Source organism: Tachypleus tridentatus, chromosome 1 (genome assembly GCF_004210375.1).
Source record: "Tachypleus tridentatus isolate NWPU-2018 chromosome 1, ASM421037v1, whole genome shotgun sequence".
In the NCBI taxonomy this organism is placed as follows: Eukaryota; Metazoa; Arthropoda; class Merostomata; order Xiphosura; family Limulidae; genus Tachypleus; species Tachypleus tridentatus.
This window is the reverse complement of record NC_134825.1, coordinates 115,325,113-115,345,532: the sequence shown is the minus strand read 5'-3', so window position 1 is coordinate 115,345,532 and position 20,420 is coordinate 115,325,113. Positions and strand designations below refer to the sequence as shown.

The window sequence follows — 20,420 nt, the reverse complement described above, 5'->3', positions numbered from 1 at the left end:
AGTGTCTGATTGAGAATCGTTACAACAGACTGATAGTAGAATGTTTAACAGTGTCTGATTGAGAATCGTTACAACAGACTGATAGTAGAATGTTTAACACTGTCTGATTGAGAATCGTTACAACAGACTGATCGTAGAATGTTTAACAGTGTCTGATTGAGAATCGTTACAACAGACTGATAGTAGAATGTTTAACAGTGTCTGATTGAGAATCGTTACAACAGACTGATAGTAGAATGTTTAACACTGTCTGATTGAGAATCGTTACAACAGACTGATCGTAGAATGTTTAACAGTGTCTGATTGAGAATCGTTACAACAGACTGATAGTAGAATGTTTAACAGTGTCTGATTGAGAACCGTTACAACAGACTGATCGTAGAATGTTTAACAGTGTCTAATTGAGAATCGTTACAACAGACTGATAGTAGAATGTTTAACAGTGTCTGATCCGGTAACTTTAATAAAATCTGATTACGAAAGATTGACACACGTGATGCTAACTATGTCTAATACACGAATTATTAAAACGGTTAAACTCAGAGATTAAGCGATTGGCGATACGCTGACCTTTTCATATTTAATTTTCTTTTAAATAACATAATGAACTTGTAATTATTCATTAAAGATTATTTGATCTTGAGTAACAACTGTTTAACCTAAAATCTAAAAAATAAAGATGAAACAGCTTTACTGACCACTAATAAGTTCATGTACCTTCATTTATAACAGTGTTTCACTTTTCGTTATTTGACTAAACATAATTCCTTACTAAAGATTCGATTTCAAACGTGAGCTAAAACCGTGTACCATTTGTATATTGAAACCTCACTATAAAACAAAATCGCTAGTTTCAAGCCTATATTTGTGTGGTTGCTGTGTGTACATTCGTGTGTGTGACAGGTGGCACATATTTTATCGTATATTTTATCGAGTTACATCACGTGCTCGTCTTTCTCCACATAACTTCATAGGCTAAAACCTATTCGTCATCGCTTTAAACTTTTTTTTACGATAGGAATCAGTATAAAACCCGAGCACTCCTTCGACACAAACTGGAGTAAAACTTTGTCACTCAAATATGAGAAGCGTTAAGTTAGAAAACATTGTATTAGTGTGGTGTACGCCACTAATATACGTAGTTCCTAGTACGGAGGCGTCTTTAGACGGTAAGTACATCTAGATTTTTAAATTTTAATTTGTTAAAATTTGTTACCTATTAAGAAAACACACACAGGTTACACTATACACGTCTTGACATCACCTTTCTTAACCATGCGAGAAAAAAAAATGTTCTTTCTTGGAAGTGTCCTCCAGCAACACTTCGATAAACTTAAAGCGTTAAAATATGGGGCTCAATCCCTGACGTGAACACAATGCAATTATTCATTTGTGTGGCTATATACTAAAACAATCAAACTATTAAGAAAATCGAACTGCATATTATGATTCCTTTTTCTTCTGTTAGTTAGTTTATTAATAATTTTCCTTACCGTGGTCTGCGGATTATACTGCTGGAAAGCGGGTTTCGATATCTGTGGTGGGCAGAGATAGATAGCTTGCGCTTAACTACAAACAACAACAATTCTATATAATTTGTTTCACGATACTCCAATTGGTCAAACATTTATACCGTTACTTCACATTGAATGTACTAACATTTCACACGCTAGTATGTAGTTTAATATTGTATTATTTCAAAACTACCCAGTACTTTAAGTTACGTTTTTTTATTTTCCAGAATTTCGCCTCCAGGATTTCATGCTTGTGCTCTTTATCCACGGCTGTCTCTGTTTTTGAGCTGACAGATAAGAATAGTTAATGCCGTTTATCGGCCCACTCTTGTTTGGTCGTATAACAGAATTTTACTGTCACATGGCCAAGCGTGTTAAGGTTCGACTCGTAATCCGAGGGTCGCGGATTCGAATTCCAGTCGTACCAAACATGCTCGCCCTTTCAGCCATGGGGGAGTTATAATGTTCCGGTCAATCCCACTGTTCGTTGATAAAAGAGTAGCCCAAGAGTTGGCGGTGGGTGGTGATGACTAGCTGCCTTCCCTCTAGTCTTACACTGCTAAATTACGGACGGCTAGCGCAGATAGCCCTCGAGTAGCTTTGCGCGAAATTCAAAATAAACACTCTTATAGCGCATTCACGGACCCGAAGTGTAGGGTGTATTTTTTCGGCTACGGCTGATGGACCACGAATCTAAGGATTCGCAGTCTGAAAATGATAATCACTAGGCAACGCCCGACTCACTTTATTACACATAAATTGTACTGCTTTCACAATATCAGATACTTGTATGTGCCACAAACCCTAATAACTGTGTATATATATACGTTTGGTACCCGTAGCTTTTAAATCCATTTGGAAAACTCAGTGCTTGCAAATGTAGTTGTTTAAGACGTAAGAGAATGTACGTTCATGTCTCCTGGTGAGACAGCAGTAAGGTTACGGATTTATGTCGGTAAAGTCCGAGGTTCGATTCCTCACGGTGGACACAGTAGATAGCTCAATGTGACGTTGTTCTAAACAAACAAACAATGTGCAGGTCATGTGCAGACGTCATTGGTATAATAACCACGAAACTAGTTTTAAACATTAAACACAGTAATGTGACAGATGAGTATGTTTTTTAAAATAGAATTTCTAGTTACTTAAAATACTTTCAGTTTTTATGTTCTCTTCGGTCAGGTTCATAACAGAGAAGTGCTTTCTCTGTTAAATAAAGAAAAGTATTTTGAGCCCCTCCCAACTAATCACTGAGCCACATGGGGACTACAAGCCCCCAACTAACCACTGAGCCACATGGGGACTACAAGCCCCCCAGCTAACCACTGAGTCACATGGGGACTACAAGCCCCACAGCTAACCACTGAGCCACATACAAGTTCCCCCAGCTAACCACTGAGTCACATGAGGACTACAAGCTCCTCCCAGCTAACCACTGAGCCACATACAAGTCCCCCCAGCTAACCATTGAGTCACATGAGGACTACAAGCCCCCTCAGCAAACCACTGAGCCATATGGAGACTACAAAATAACCAATGAAGGATAAAACGACAGTAACTATCTTAAATGTACGTCTATGTTTGCATTACAAACATAAACATGTTTTCCAAATGTTTTTCTTCTTCCAGATCCCATATTCCAGCGAATATTCCCAGTCCGTCAATCCAGTTGTAACACCAGTCTGGACTACTCGTTCCCCCCGAGAAACACAACCAGTCAACCACGACATATCAGGGTTGTAGCGGAGGAGGTAAGAGTAAACAGAAATGGTTGTTCATGTCCGCTGTTTACTGTAACAGTCAGAGAAAATGTCCGTCTTTAACGATGGAAAATGATATAAATTTTGGATATTTTTATTTGGACAAAAATCTTTTAAAGAAGTTCAAAATAACCACAACAGTTTTCCTACATTCCGTGTATTCATTTATCTTTGACCTTCGTATGTAAGATATAGATACAAGTAGTAATCATCCAATAGAATTTGGTACTGGTACAGGAAGAAATACAATATTAGAAGCTAAGTTTGGGGTGGGTTGTGACACTTTTAAATAAACTGTTTTGTTTTCTTGTTTGTTTGTTTTTTGTTAAACTAAAATAACATTTATATGTAAAAACGGCTCGTTTGGGTTGAGAAAATTTTTATGTGGAGGAGCAAACAGCGTTTCGACCTTCTTCGTGAACCTGACGATGATCTAAGAAGGTCGAAACGTTGTTCGCTCCTCTACATAAAAATTTTCACAACCCAAACGAGCCGTTTTTACATATATATTTTTCTCTACAAGTGGGTTTTCTCGTCATCACTAATTAAAATAACATTTATTTTATTTACAATCTAAAGTTTCGGTTTTATATCTCGGTTAAGAACTACGGTTACTGACCAGACTAGGTTATAACTTAAAAACAAAAACAACAAATAAATAAGCTAGTTAAACAGCCTACTATAACACAGTTCATCGACATTTTAGGGTTTTCCTGGGGTATTCAAAAAGGGTAATGTTGATCTTCCTATTTTACCCTGGAAGATTTATATATCTTTGGATAGGAAACGTGACACGTATGTTATTGTTATAAAAATACTAGTCTCAATAATAAATTTTAGCGAGATTTCAGTACTAAAATAAGTAATGTCGTGAGATATGAGTAACAGTGATAATACAGAACGTTATGTTAGAACTATTTTGGAGCCACACCACGTCGTTAAAGCTCATGTCACTGTGTCCGGTCACACATAACGACTGTACGTATTGAACAGTATGTCTGTGTATAGAATAGTATGATTAGTATCACACCTAGACAGAACCTGGGGAACATTTTACCTAGATTTCGCAGAAACAAACATCTGTAATTTTATGTGAGTGAATATGTTGTTTTATGAATATGAATTATGGCAGTGTGACAGATGTCAACACCTTTTATTTCACACATCACTTAAATCCATTCAATTTCACCGAATTCTGTTTTTCCACACATTTTCCGTAGACGTCAGTGTGTTTCGCTGTTTTCATCATATTTCGTTTGGGCCTGATGACTATCTGTTTGATTCTGCTGCTTGAGGTATGTTTGTTATGACTGGACTCACACCCACTTAATCTTTTGTTTCCAGATGGTGAAACTGTGTTGATTATACTGCAATTGTATGTACTACAGTTCAGTTGCCAATTCCCTTTGTGTTCGTTAATTATCACCCATTTCAAAACTCCGCTACAACAATTAAAGTACGACTTTTTTCAGGTCTCGTTTTAGATAGGCCCTTCGTCCCAAGTTGATACAATTTTTTTTTCCAATACTATTTGATAGAGGAAATTCAAAATTCCCTACCCTAGCATATCGTTATAACTTGGTCAAGGGCAGGTGGTCAAAGGTCAAAGGAGAGTCATTCTCTTTATTTATTTTTTTCTATTCATATGTTGTTGTAAACTGCATATTTTCTACACTAACGCTCAAAAATCTTGTTTCGCTATGTTCTATTTACAGAAGTGACATCTATCGGTGCGAGACACAGAAGGCTGTGACACTCGGAATTTTTATCTCTACAACTTTTCGATACCGCAACGGTAACATAAAAAAAACCTAAGCCTTTTTATCGAGTTTAAAAATAATTTTGAGGCCGACCGCACGACTTATACAACCAAAAAAAATCTAGGTCTTGAGAACAAACAGATTATTTACTAATTTTCGTGTTCAAAATCATTTTCATATGACGTAATTAGTCCTATATATATGTATGTTTGTCTTCATGGTGATGAACATGGGATTATAAAATGTATCTTAGGTTTTGGAGGAGACTGAAGAAGTATGACCCACATTACGGTGGGAATACACTGTATATTAGTCTTAACCTCCAATATATGTGTGTGTGTGTGAGTATGTGTAAATATATAAAACTATACTATTTTGCTTGATTCTAAATATCAGATGAACATATAATGTTTGAAAAAGAACACCGATTTAGAAAGGGTGTCCTCGCACGTATAAAATATGAAGTATTTGAATATTTTTTAAATTAAAGTTTTCATATTAACTTTCATTCGAAGTGTTATTCTTCGAATTACTTTCTACACGAGCTCACGTTAACGTACGATTTATAACGACAACAACAATATAAAATAATCGTGTCTTCTGAAAAACTTTCTGCACGAGTACACATACTAATTTGCGATTCATAACGACAACAACAATATAAAATAATCGTGTCTTCTTGATCAGCTTCTACACGAGTACTCTGGTTTTTCCCCATACAGTTCACTATGTAATATTGACCGAAACTCTATTCACGTTTCGTTTCTTCAATAATGATGGACATGTTACTATAGTAGATTAACATAGTTGTTCAGAACGTTCATTCACATAACTTAGTTAGTTTTTTTTTTAAATCCTTAGCTTTGTTTTATCCAATAAAAACATTTAAAACATCATTGGTTCTTTTTTTTTATGTTACAGTGGCTACCTTTTGTCAAAGTGGATAAGATTGGGGCGTGTCTGGCGGTCAGAGGACCAATGGCGGAAATTCTTCATTTCATAGCCACTAACTTGAATTTTAGGTAGGTTTTGGTTTTGTTAGAGAAACAATGCAACCAAAAGATACACAAATTAATGTAATTACATTATTTTAATATTAAACGAGGATTTTATCAATAAAATCTCGTTAAGCCTTCTTAACACTGTAGATCTGGACGGTTGTTTATCTCAGGCTTGACATCAGTCGCAGCTTTGCACAAACCAAGATACTTACCATCAGTATTATTGAGTTTAGGTGTTCTACCTATTCCTTTACTATTTTCAAATTCACCTGTCTTGGTCTCACTGCACTTGACAATGTTAGGGGAGCATTTCAAGCCTGCAGAAATTTGTCAGAGAGTCCAACCAGCACTATGTAAAGTTTTTATGTAAATTCTCTGGTCTACTGACAATTATTTATGTGTTTTGGCTGTGACATGAAAACAAAACTTAATATATAGTTTTAAACTCTGTTTTTATCAAGATTTATTTGTGGAATGCTACAAAATTGACTTCTTCTTGTGTACCATACGCTAGCTCTTTCCTAGCTTCTTTCTATATAGCGAAAACACAACATGGGGTACCAAGACAGTTATTTCAGATGATAAATTTGATCAGTATTCTCATTCAAGCAGAACCCTTATAACATGGTACAAGTATATGGGAATTATAAAGAATGATAAATATTCTCATGCTGGCTCATTCAGTTGTTAACAGAGATTAGTGAAGCATTACTATAGTGTTGAGATTTACATTCTATAATGATATAGAAGAACTAGCACTAGAAAATAGAAATAATAACAAAACATTCTCTTGTCCTAACACATTTTTATGTTACAGCTATATTTTAGTTATTTACTTAGAAATAACGTCATTCTTCAATTTTTGCTTTAAATACTAAAAATTGAATCTGTAGAATTCCTAAACGTTTATCTTTCTGTTAGAAATAAACAACGTTGTTTATCTTAATATCATGTTCATTGTATATCAAAATTGTGATAGTAACGAATCACCAAGTTTCATTTCGTCACGTGTCTCTTAGCTACACCGTCATTCAGCCTGACGACCACCAGTGGGGGTCCAAGAAACCTGACGGTAGGTGGAGTGGGATGGTTGGTCTGCTGCACAGAAAGGTACGTCATAGTCTTCTAGATGTTTAAACTGTTTCTTAGAATATTCCTCAGGGGTCAGCAGTGTGTTTATGGATTTGAATCGCTACACTACAGGTTTGTGGTGGACAGTCCAGGTAGTCGGTTTTGTGGTTTTGCACCTTTTGATACCATAGTTTTGACACTGTCTCAGTTTCTACCATTTCTGTCTGTAGCTTGAGTTACAATGCACTTCCATAAGACTTTGGATGATCTGATTACTATGGACGACATATCTATTTTGATATTTTTATGAATCAGCACGCCTAAGGTATTTAATACATCGAAATAGCATATCTGTTTATAGTATGACAAAGAGAAATCCATGAAACTTTGCAATTTCTTTGTTTAGACATTTCTTTGTTCAGTCTTGTATGTCTCTAATTTTATTCAATAAGCCTTTATTATAGAAAGAAACGACCTTATAACACAAACATATTTTCATTTAATTAATTAGGCACTCAACGTTTCTCTTTACATCTTCCTTAGAAACGTTCACTAAAACACAAACCGAAAATGACTAGCACAAAGATTCAAATGACCCTTGAAGCCTTCGTCTGTTTCTAGCCTATCCTCAATAAGCACTCACTCATCTCTAGTTTGACTCAATAAACGTTTACTTATTTCTTGGTGGTCAGGGTGCCCGACTCACAATCTGCCGGTTTTCGGATCGAATCCTGCCTCTGAATGTACTCACCCTTTCGGCTCTGTAGATTATAATGTGACAGTAAACTTTAAGTTATGTTAGAGTTGGTAAAAAGTAGTCCAGTAGTTGGTGGAGGATAATGGTGACCACTTGCTTTCCATCTAGTCTTACGCTGCCAAATTAGGGACGACTAGCGCAGATAGCCCTCGGGTAGCTTTCCTCGAAGTTCTAAACATAAACAAAAACCTACATCCAAAGCATCCATTCGTGGTACAAAGTATACACTTCTATAAACATTAAAAATGATGATGACTTTGTAATAGAGTTATATCCGTTTGTGGTGTGATTGATGTTTCATGTGTGTTACATCTGGAGAATCATCCATAGGCAACAAGTATAATACCTTTAAGAAGAAACATCATAACCTTTGGGCGAAAAATTATAAAAGAAAGAAACGAAAAGTTCTAGTTATTCATAAGACTTTAAGCTCTTTTAAGGGTTCATCACTTGGCGAAACCTTGATGGAACATAGTGCGGTATTGTGGTTGGATAAAGCTTTATAATGTTATGAAAACCTCGATTAGAGTAATTTTATGCTAGACAACCATTTGTATACAATAAGGACATTGACTCAGTGACATCGTAACTACAATAAGGACCTTGACTCAGTGACATCGTAACTCAATAAGGACCTTGACTCAGTGACATCGTAACTACAATAAGGACCTTGACTCAGTGACATCGTAACTACAATAAGGACCTTGACTCAGTGACATCGTAACTCAATAAGAACCTTGACTCAGTGACATCGGAACTACAATAAGGACCTTGACTCAGTGACATCGTAACTCAATAAGGACCTTGACTCAGTGACATCGCAACTACAGTAAGGACCTTGACTCAGTGACATCATAACTACAATAAGGACCTTGACTCAGTGACATCGCAACTACAATAAGGACCTTGTCTCAGTAACATCGTAACTATAACTTTAAGTTTTTCTCCAGGAAGCAGAGTTCCTTGTGACACCTGTCTCAGCAAACTTTCACAGACTTGAGGTAGCTGACTTTACAGTACCATTGATGGTTGACTCACAAGGCTTGTTGGTAGCTAGTCCAGCTGAGGCCAACGATGCTTTCGGTTTCTTCTTTTCTTTGAACTGGCAGGTAAGTACAAACCTCCTCTAAATTATGTTATGATTACACCCAGCTACTAGATTAGAAACACAGAGTTGTTATCCATTTTACCTGAGACTGTGTTTATAAATACTAGTATAAGCTGTTCAATTTAACATAGAGGGCACTACTTTATTCATCACTGTGCAAAAACACTTTTCTTCAGTCACATTTATAAACAACCTGAAGTGAAAAATTAACTTGTTCAGTCCGAATTCTTTAGAATGTATCTGCTATTAACTCCAGGTGTGGCTTACACTTCTGGCCAGCACGTGTTGTCTGTCAGTTGTCAGCTGGACTTTTGAACTTCTTAAAGAGAAACAACTCCCTAAAGAGGAGACCTCTGGAGTGTTAGAACAATGGTGGAACTTCTTTATTTGTATTTTACTACAAGGTAAGGATGATGTAGTTTAGTATTCAACACATCTTTGAACAATGGTGGAACTTCTGTGTTTGTATTTTACTACAAGGTAAGGATGATGTAGTTTAGTGTTAAACACAGCTTAGAACAATGGTGGATCTTCTGTGTTTGTATTTTACTACAAGGTAAGGATGATGTAGTTTAGTGTTAAACACATCTTAGAACAATGGTGGAACTTCTGTGTTTGTATTTTACTACAAGGTAAGGATGATGTAGTTTAGTGTTAAACACATCTTAGAACAATGGTGGAACTTCTGTGTTTGTATTTTACTACAAGGTAAGGATGATGTAGTTTAGTGTTAAACACAGCTTTGAACAATGGTGGAACTTCTGTGTTTGTATTTTACTACAAGGTAAGGATGATGTAGTTTAGTGTTAAACACAGCTTAGAACAATGGTGGAACTTCTGTGTTTGTATTTTACTACAAGGTAAGGATGATGTAGTTTAGTGTTAAACACAGCTTAGAACAATGGTGGAACTTCTGTGTTTGTATTTTACTACAAGGTAAGGATGATATAGTTTAGTATTAAACACATCTTAGAACAATGGTGGAACTTCTGTGTTTGTATTTTACTACAAGGTAAGGATGATGTAGTTTAGTATTAAACACATCTTAGAACAATGGTGGAACTTCTGTGTTTGTATTTTACTACAAGGTAAGGATGATGTAGTTCAGTATTAAACACATTTCAGAACAATGGTGGAACAAAAATAACGTTTCGGTATGACAACAATTAGATTCGCTAGAGTAGGTTCTTGTCCACCTGACCGAAACGTATTTGGAGACAACGTTTCGCTTTGTTAGCAGAGTTTGAAGTTGAAACAAATGGACCAATGTCGTTCAAATTTGTAATAAGTTTTAAAATGATAGGAAAACTAACTAGTTGGTTCTAGCAAAAATAAAATGAAAGTGAAAAACAGTTACATGGGTTAAATTTATATTTTTAAAAATCATTTTAAATTTGTTTGTTTGTTTTTGAATTTCACGCAAAGCTACACGAGGACTAGTTGCGCTAGCCGTCACTAATTTATCATTGTAAAGACTAGAGGGAAGGTCATCACAACTCACCGCCAACTCTTGGGATACTCTTTTACCAACGAACAGTGGGATTGACCAGCACATTATAACGCCCCCATTGCTGAAAGGGCGAGCATTTTTGGCACGAGTGGGATTCGAACTTGCGACCCTCGGATTACGAGTCGAACGCCTTTACCACGTGGCTATGCCGAGCCCATTTTAACTTTTAATAAATATTACTCAGTAACAGTATGTTTGTGTATATATATTCCATTTATAAAATTAATGATCCCCTATCGGAATTTATTTAAACTTTAGATTGTTTGTTTTCTACCCAGCTATTTATTCATTTATAGATGTGTATATCACCGATTTTTTTTTGATTTTTTTTACCATTACTGATTTATTCTAAAATCAGGTAGCGACACACATGGGAAAACATCGATTTAAAATATATTGACTAACTGGTTGTGTGAAGATGGACGTAAAATATACCAAATCATTTTTGGTTCACTTATACAGTTAGGAACATTATTTATAACTTCGGGTTTGGCGGTAAGACTATTATTACCCAATATCGGATTTCGATATTTATGGTAAATACAGAGCAGACAGCCCATTTTGTAAGTTCACGCCTAACAACAAACAAAATAAAACTATTTGTATTTTTTTTTATTTCGAGTATGTATGTAAAATTATTCGAAAATAATTTTGTTACGTTTCTATACTTTAATTGTTATATTAATTATTAGAACACTACTTCTTTTATATGTTTTACAGCTGAGGGGAGAATGTCTTCCCGTTACTAAGACAGTAAAGTTTGATTTTTTGTTACACGTGTTACAGTTGTGGGAAGTATTTGTTACAGTTCTAATAGAGTATAATCAAGTTTTTTTTGGTTTTTTTTTTTTACAAAGAATCAAAAGTTCAGGGTAGTTTTTATTATCTTTTGTATTTCTGTACCGATATAGTTACTGGACTTCATCACTTGTTGTTTCAGGGAACATAACAGAAATATTTACAAGGAAATAAGCACTTACTTTTTCAATAGAATCTGAGCTGCACGAGCTTATACGTATATTGCCTGGGACTGGATGTAGCTCAAAGGTTGGTGGTGGGCGTGTTAAACAGCTGGTTAACGTGTGTGTACAACTTAACAATGAGTGTTGTTGTTGTTGGTTGTTTTTTTGAATTTCGCGCAAAGCCACTCGAGAGCTATCTGTGCTAGTCGTCCCTAATTTAGCAGTGTAAGACGAGAGGGAAGGCAGCTAGTCATCACAACCCACCGCCAACTCTTGGGCTACTCTTTGACCAGATTGACCGTTACATTATAACGCTCCAACGGCTGACAGGGCGAGCATGTTTGGTGCGACCGGGATTCGAACCCGCGACCCTCGGATTACGAGTCTAACGCCTTAACACACTTGGCCATGTCGGGCCTGAAAAATGCGTGACAACTATGGATAGCTAGTCCTATCGTAGCTTAGGATGAATATAAAAAACACACATAAAATATTATATTTTCAGGTTTGTAAATACAAATAATTCAAAACAATTGTTTTTCCAATGAAACCAATGATCGTTCTTTAGAATCAGTATATTTATTATTATTACCATATTAATTAATTAATTAATTTAAATTGATTTTTAATATTATTGTTATTATTTCTATTATTCATTTTTTCTTTTACGAATAATATTTTGTATTAATTGTTTACTGCATGGTTTTAGAACTTACCAAGATGGCCGACTTCATAAGACGTTGGATTAACTGTTCTAACTGATTGTACACCCATCCTGATCATGTATCTTCTAATGTATACCCCTCTCCAGTGAGTCAGCGGTAATTTTACGCAGTTGAAACGCTAAAATGAGAAGTTCGAATATCCGCATTGAAATGACTGCGTAGAACGAAGAGAGTCACTTTGGGTGAAATATTTTATATCAATGTTCCGTTTCTGAAGATAGTATATCTTATCATCTTGGTTGTTTTTTGTTTTATATACAGTTTCTTTACGATTGACTCCATTCACATACGGGCGCATTAACCATTACGCCACGTGCAGGTCATTATAATATGTATCTAATTCAACGTAATTTCGTATCCAAATATAAAACAAGCGAAGTCAAGATATGGTAAAATATCTGTATATCTGCACCCAAACGATATATATTTTGATATAGGGTCGTGTTCTATTGTTATGGTATATAAAGGCCTTTTCTGGCGAAACGTAATCCATAGCTTAGTTATTTGTGTAAAAATGACATTAGAATAGAAGTAATAATAATTTTAACGAATTTTTCTTTACTACTGTTATGCGGGTTGCGAGTAGTTTAGGACAAAATATCAAGCCTACAATCTTTGTGTGTTGATCACTATTACTTTGCTTGTTAGGTCTAAGTTATAAACATTTACATTGAAGCTTTGCGTGTTGCACGATCAATTGATCTGATGAGTTCCAGCACGAACGAACAAACCTTGTCAGCAGTGACGTGCAGAACAAAATGTCTGTGGTCAGGATGATACTAGAAACCCATACAGGTTCAGAAAAAGAAACATTTTTTTTTAAAAGAGGGTTGTTTGTAAACGTTTGCCCCTTTTATTTGTCGTTAAGTTTGTCGACTTCTACTGTCAGTATGTTATTCTGTGTATAACACTTGTTAAATGATACATGTATGTGTTTCTTTTATAGCAAAGCAACAGTGAGCTGTCTGATGTGTCCACTGAAAGGAATATAACCTCTGATGTTAGCATCATAAATCTGTAAATTTACTGCTGTACCTGCTGTAACGTAATTGGTATACAAATATAGTTCAGTGTTTTTAATACTTTTTCAGAGGTTTATAATACCACAACATCCTACGTTAGAAACATCTTCACAGTGCCAGTAACTTACATTTTAAACAGGTTTCGAGCACGTGCCCTCCCGTTCCTCACAACGGCTTCTGATCGCAGTTTGGTTGGTTGGCTGTTTCGTGACCATGACAGCATTCAGTGGTCAGTTAATTTCGAAACTAACACTACGAAAATCCACGGACAGGATTGATAGTTTGGAAGATCTCCTAGATCGACCACATATTACTCCAGTTATTGAAAGAGGAGGTTTCTTCGAGTCCGTTATAAAGGTAACTTTTGTTTTTCCATCCTCTGTATAGAAAATCAATTCTTAAGAGAATGGTTATACAAAATCAACAACAACAAAAATCAAAAATAGGCCTGTACTTCTCAGGTAAGTCAACAGCACCCTCTGCTAAGTATTGGACAACTGTTCTCTGGCCGAATAGTAGGAATTGACAGTCACTCGTATTCCGCGTTCACAGCACCTGTGGTTCCAAAGCGTGACGCGTGTGTTTGCGTCAACGAGTGAAGAACCATGAACCCTCTTACTTACAGTCTGGACACGCCAACCATTGCGTATTTTGAGTAGAAACATTTCAAGGCTAAAAGTGAATAACGAAGTTTGTATAATAACGAATTTTCTCAATTTCTTTTGTTTGCAAAATTTTCGGTCAGTATCATCTGAGGTAACAATTATAAAGTTTCGTTACGTTTTCTGCAAAATTTTACTTGCAAATTTGTTCGGATGTATTTTAAAATGTCTCTTGGAGACGATTAGTAGGGAAACCAACATATATTAACGTTTTATTTCTAGTTTGTGCTGTTTTTGGTAGGTACTTATTTGCTTTATTGTTCAGTTTCACAGTATTATGAATGTTTTGATTGGTTGTTTTTAGTTAAAATACAAAACCGTACAAAGGGCTATAAATTTGATGTTTCCGTTTGGATTTTACTGAATTTGTGCTAAAACCTCTCGTTTTCAGACATCACTGATGACGGAATGAGGGTAGTGCAAACAAGACATAGAAAAGACAATGTTGCCCGGAACCACCAGGTTACACTAAGAACCACTTTGGTCTGGTCTCTTTACACGAATGTATGTACAGAATCTAACTGATTCTGTGGCCCAGAGAAATGAAAAAACGTGTAATGCTTTGGAATTGTATGCAACTACATAAAAACAATATTTTATAAGCAAGTAGTAATGCTGCTCGTCATATGCTTGGATGAAACTTAATCTCACAATCTAAATGTCGTAAGCAGTTATCTACTAACGAGTGAGCTCTTCAGCGCCTTCAACATCCAATCAGCGAACTAGATGTTTCGCATTTCAGTTCCTTATAGGTCGATGATTTATGACTGTTCGCTCAGACATCTGCCGAGCACGTGCTTGGATACACCACTTAAGCTGAATTTATACACGTTTGTATTTTGATTTTCGCGCAAAACTACACGAGGGCTATCTGCGCTAGCCATCCCTGATTTAGAAGTGTAAGACTGGAGGGAAGGCAGCTAGTCATCACCACACACCGCCAACTCTTGGGCTACTCTTGTTACCAACGGATAATGGGATTTACCATCACATTATAACGCCCCCACGGCTGAAAGGGTGAGCATGTTTGGTGTGACGGGAATTCGAACCCTCGGATTACAGGTCGAGTGCTTTAACTAGCTGGCCATGCTAGGGCCCAAGTAATTAAATAAAAAATATTTCTTGCGTTCTCGATTAAATGCATTTATAATAACTATAGTGTGCGTTACTCAATGCACTTCACAACGTATGCATCTGTTATAATAACATTCAGATTTTATCTCTTCTGACAATACGCGCACATATCCACTGATGTAAATAAAACTTTAGTAGATATTTTGAACTAAAACATTAAACTTTAAAGTTTTTAAAAGATCAAATACTGGGACAGAGAATAACATTTTAAGTTTAGTTATTAACAATATTAAAAATGATAATGCTTAGGCTTAATTAAATCAAAACAAACAACGTACACAAAGTATAGAGCTAATTTTTATCTTTATCAAATATAGGCTTAACTAATGTTGTTAGGCCTAAGACATGTGGACTTACAGATTTCGGTATCCGAGGTCAGAATTTTTTGTATTATTCTAGAAATCTTGTATTTAAAGAATTACTGTTGCAGTAAAAATAGTAATTTGGTCATCTTCCAGAAAGAAATATTCCACATACATTTTTATATTAATTCTAGAATAAAGAGAGTGGAGTGTACAAACGGTTTTGGGATGTTTTGTCCAAGTCCCCAGAGAATCGAAAACCAATGAGAGATATGTTAACAGATGAAATGATTGATAAAATAGAAGCCAGAACACATGCTATTTCACTGCAGTCCATAACCCTGAGGTCGAGAATAAACACCCGTTTCAACGATAAAGGTTCATGTTCCTTGTACCTTGCTAAAAAACAGTTCTTTCCAAAGACAACAGTCGCCGCCATGAGGAGAGGTCTTCCAAATATCTTGAAGACTCAGATAAAGCAAAAGTTAGTAGATGGTTTAATTTTAAAAACTAAGAATATTATAAGTAACTTACAACCATCCCAGGTCTGATATCTTACCCTCAGGTAAACGTGTCTGAATATATAATTCAATATAATATCAACATATGATGTGTAAACCTCAACTGTTTCGTTGAAACTTACTCAACTATCTCGTTCTAAGTTTGCAACTTTCGCCTAGTAACGAAATTCATTCAAATTATTCTTCTGGTAATTCAGGATATTACATCGGTTGCAATGCCTTAAAATAAATAAATTTCCAGAAGTTTATGTAACCATTCGTTTACAAAGCTGTTGTTTGGGTAATATTAAACAATCAATTTTTTTTAATTAACGAACTGCCGGTAATGAGAACGTGCGTGACAGGTTGACGGATATTCTTATACATTACACTAAAATATTCCTGTGTTTTAGGCTAAAACCGTGCTGTGCGTCACGCTAAAATATTCATGTGTTTTAGGCTAAAACCGTGCTGTGCGTCACGCTAAAATATTCTTGTGTTTTAGGCTAAAATTGTGCTGTGCATCACGCTAAAATATTCCTGTGTTTTAGGCTAAAACTGTGCTGTATATTCAATGGCAGGAATTTTACGAGATAATTATTTCCATCATCAAAACTGATACATTTGATCATTCTCACGCAAATAAATATTGAAATGTGAAATGCTAAAAAATAACTTAAAAAGAAACAATGCACTTTATAATGTACTTTTTTACAAAACCTGTTCTATTATGAAAAACATAACGTTGTGGTTTTAATAGTAGGGTTATAAAAACGTATGCCGATGTTTTTATTTTTATGTTCTACAGAATCTCTATTGCGGTGGACAACGATCTGTTTGGATATTGGGTCCACATGATGATGAGAAATTATGAAAGATGTATCACGCCTCTTCCGTCCACTTTTCGTCCACTCGCGATTGAAGATCTTCGAGGTGCTTTCTACTGTCTGTCAACCGGATTAGGTTTATCAACGATCTTTTTTATTACAGAATCATGTGTTTACTTGAAAATATTAAAGCAAAGAACGAAGGCAGAAAGGGTTAAGTCTTAAAATATTTTGTTTGTTTGTTAAGGTTTAATGACAAACTTTCCAGATCGTCCCCTGAACAAAACCATATCCATTTTACGGAATAAATAAACACCGTGTAATACAAGTTTCAGGACTTTTTAGAAAGATTCAATTAGCATGCACAAATCACGACTATCATTATAAAATCAAATGTAGTTACACATCTAGGATTATCTTTATATACAAAAATAGAACTTATAAGGGGACCCAGAATGACCAGTTGGTTAAGGCACTCGACCATCACACCAAACATTCTCGCCTTTGAAGCTGTGGGGGCGTTATAATGTTGTGGTCAATCCCACTTTTCGTTGGTAAAAGAGTAGCCCAATATTTGTTGGTGATGACTAGCTGCCTTCCATCTAATCTTACACTTTTAAATTAGGGACGGCTAGCGTAAATAGCCCTCGTTTAGCGCGAAATTCAAAACAAACCAACCAAATCTTTTGATATGATTTTAATGTAGCGCTTCTGTGATCTTTGGTTTAAATGTATTCCAATCTTTGTATTGAGAAACAATGTGTTGAAAGCAACATTTCGTAACATCAACCCCATACTTAACAAACGAACATTTGACTTTTTTTTAAACATCGGAACAATTTTGGTTTTCCGTAAAGATAGAAAAAAAACAACTAATAAACGAAGAACAAAAAGGAAAATAAAGGTTTATTTGAATACTGTTGTAGAATGCCCGAGAATTATGGAAAAAAAGTCCTAAAGAAAAACGATATATTTTCAATTAAGGGTTTTGACTATAGAGGGCGCAATATTTCGCTAATGTTGTTTCTTTAATCTTCAGCAAATTAATCTTTGACCCTTACCTGTTTGTCTGTTTCGGAAATTCGCACAAAGCCACCCAAGCAGTTCCTAATTTTAAACAGATATAAGAAGATTACCACAATAGCATCCATCGCCTACTCTTGGGCTAGTCTAATCGCTAGTGGAGCTTGACTCTCGCAACTCTTGGGGTTTGTCTACTCGAATAGTGAGATTTAACTGTCACTCTTATAAAGTACCCACGGCCCCAAAGTGTAAATCGCGATTATGCGGTAGTGGGACGTGAACCACTAGAACACGCTTAAACCAGTATTTACAAAGAAGTGGTGTGTGTCTGTGTTTTCCTATAGCAAAGTCGCCTCAGGCTATCTGCTGAGTCCACCGAGGGGAATCGAACACCTTGTTTTTAGCGTTGTAAGTCCGTAGACTTATTGCTGTACTCGGGGGTAACACGAAAGAAGAAACAAACCGGTTATAAATATTGTTTTCAAATGAAATTGTTCACAGATGTTTAATGTTTTGCTAAACAATAGTTCTAGATATACAACTATTAAAAATGTGAATAAAAACTTTGTAAGTGTCTGTGTTAAACATTTATTTTTCGACAAAGGTAAAATTGAAAGGAAATCTGCGATTTAAAAAGGATTCAAAATCCTATAAATATTATATTAGTTTCACTGTTATACGAAGCCAAACTGTATCGGTTTGGCTTTTTGACGAGTCTTAAATAGGCAAAACTCCAGTGTACACCAGATGGTGCTGTCAGTCAAAGAATACATTAGGTCTATACGTCACAGTTCTTTTTACAATTTTATCTGGCCCGGCATGGCCGGATGGTTGAGGAACTCGACTCGTAATCTGAGGGTCGCGGTTTCGAATTCCAGTTCCAAAAAATATGCTCGCCCTTTAAGCCGTGGAGGCGTTATAATGTGACGGTCAATCCCACTATTCGTTGGTAATAGAGTAGCCTAAAAGTTGGCGGTGGGTGGTGATGAGTAGTTGCCTTCCCTCTAGTCTCACACTGCTAAATTAGGGACGGCTAGCACAGATAGCCCTCGTGTAGCTTTGCGCGAAATTCACAAAATAAACAAACAAAATATTAATAACTTCTTGGCTTGTTGAAAGAGTGGATATCGTCAACGTATCTTCTGTAATTTTGATTTGAAGTAAAGGGGCAATTATCTAGTCATCGAATTTCTTAATAACAGAGGAAAACAATATTCATAAAGAGTCTGACCTCTGACCTCAAAGGGATCCCATTACCACTTCTGGACACAAAACTGACCGTTAAAAACGAAGTAATTGTCCTTGTGGACTAATTTTAAAAAAAGCTGTTCGAATTTATTTCGGTTAGGAATAACTGTTTAGTGATTATTTGACTTGTTTGTTTGTTTTTTTAAAGTGGGATTGTTTGTTCGTGCGAGACCGTTAAAAGCAACCAGTTAGCTTTTTTAGATGTTCAAATAAATAAAATATGTTTACCACATCTGCTTACCTTAAGAAAACAGTTACTTGTTTATACGCTCCTTTAGATAGTTTCGTACAAGTTAATTACAGTTACATATTTTAATAAAACTATTTTGAAGATTTTAAACGTTCCCAATTATATCACTTACATGACGCTGAATTTATGATATTAAAACGTAAATATGTTTCTCTTATTATAAAATCGTAAATAAAATATGTATGGTTCAAGGTGCTCATTTTATTAGTTCAAAACTGTACAATAACCTATCTGGGTTCTGTGTACCACAGGGAATCAAACCGTGAATTTAACGTTGGAACTCCATAAACTTATCGCTCACCAATAAAGAACTGTTGATAAGCTTAATTTAAAGTTATAGTAAATATAACCGAACACAACCAACCATAGTTTCTTTTATGCTGACATAAAATAATTAATACTATTTTAACCTAACTTAATGTAGCTTCACTTAGCTAAATCTAGACTATTTTCTGTGATATACGTCTGTTTAAAAAAAACCAAAAACTTTCTATCGCTGCACGTTTCGTTTTTACGTTTTCACTAATTATTAAAAACTAATTTAAATAGTGTTGAGCGCGTGTTCAAATCCATGTGATAACAAAGAATATTTCGCGCACTTTTAAGCTGTGAGTGCGCTATACAAGTGACAGTCAATCCCTTAGCGTGGATGATAGAGTGCTATTGTCTGAATGTCTTTACTTTGATGGGTAGTTCAAAATTATGAACGATAGAAATAGCTTTAATAGCTTTGAAGTGAAATAAAAAAAATAGAAACACAAAATTCTGTCTTCTCGAACCTTGGACCCATTAGAGTATTCTTAGTGTGGTGAAAGTGACAGTAGAAATTATTTTCTAGCTCAAAATGTTAAATCGTGTTTACTGTGTGTTCTATATGTAAACACGTAGCGATTACAAAAATCATTGTATTTTATTGGCTTCTCCAGAGAAACAGTAACAATGGCTCGTATACGTACCTATGGACACACGCGCTAAAAAAAATTTCTTTAAAATATGGTATTCTGTTAACGAGAGTAGCAGTTTGTACTATAAATGTGAAAAGTTACTATAATATTTACTAAAGTCTGAATTGAGTTTTAAAAGTACTTTTTTCCCGAAACTTTATTACAAGAAAAGTTTTTTAATAATATGTTGTATTATGACGAATATGAAACAATTTGAAATGACGTGACAAAACCAATCACTCAACCTAGCGGCGAGAATTGAAGCGATAAAAGCTGTATTAAGATCTACTAGCATGTGTTTAGAATTTAACCGCATTAAAAAATAGTCCTTCTAACGTGT

At 35.4% G+C, this 20,420-nt stretch overlaps 1 protein-coding gene across 1 annotated transcript; it reads left to right on the top strand.

Moving 5' to 3' along the window:
* Nucleotides 1-1,048: 1,048 nt before the first annotated feature.
* On the top strand, nucleotides 1,049-19,152 carry LOC143253878 (glutamate receptor ionotropic, kainate glr-3-like). Its single transcript, XM_076508426.1, has 9 exons — nucleotides 1,049-1,169; nucleotides 3,144-3,265; nucleotides 5,956-6,056; nucleotides 7,055-7,145; nucleotides 8,814-8,972; nucleotides 9,228-9,375; nucleotides 13,330-13,547; nucleotides 15,483-15,772; nucleotides 16,597-19,152. The coding sequence occupies exons 1-9, from the start codon at nucleotides 1,082-1,084 to the stop codon at nucleotides 16,838-16,840; spliced, it is 1,461 nt and encodes a 486-aa protein (XP_076364541.1). The 5' UTR covers nucleotides 1,049-1,081; the 3' UTR covers nucleotides 16,841-19,152.
* Nucleotides 19,153-20,420: the final 1,268 nt, after the last annotated feature.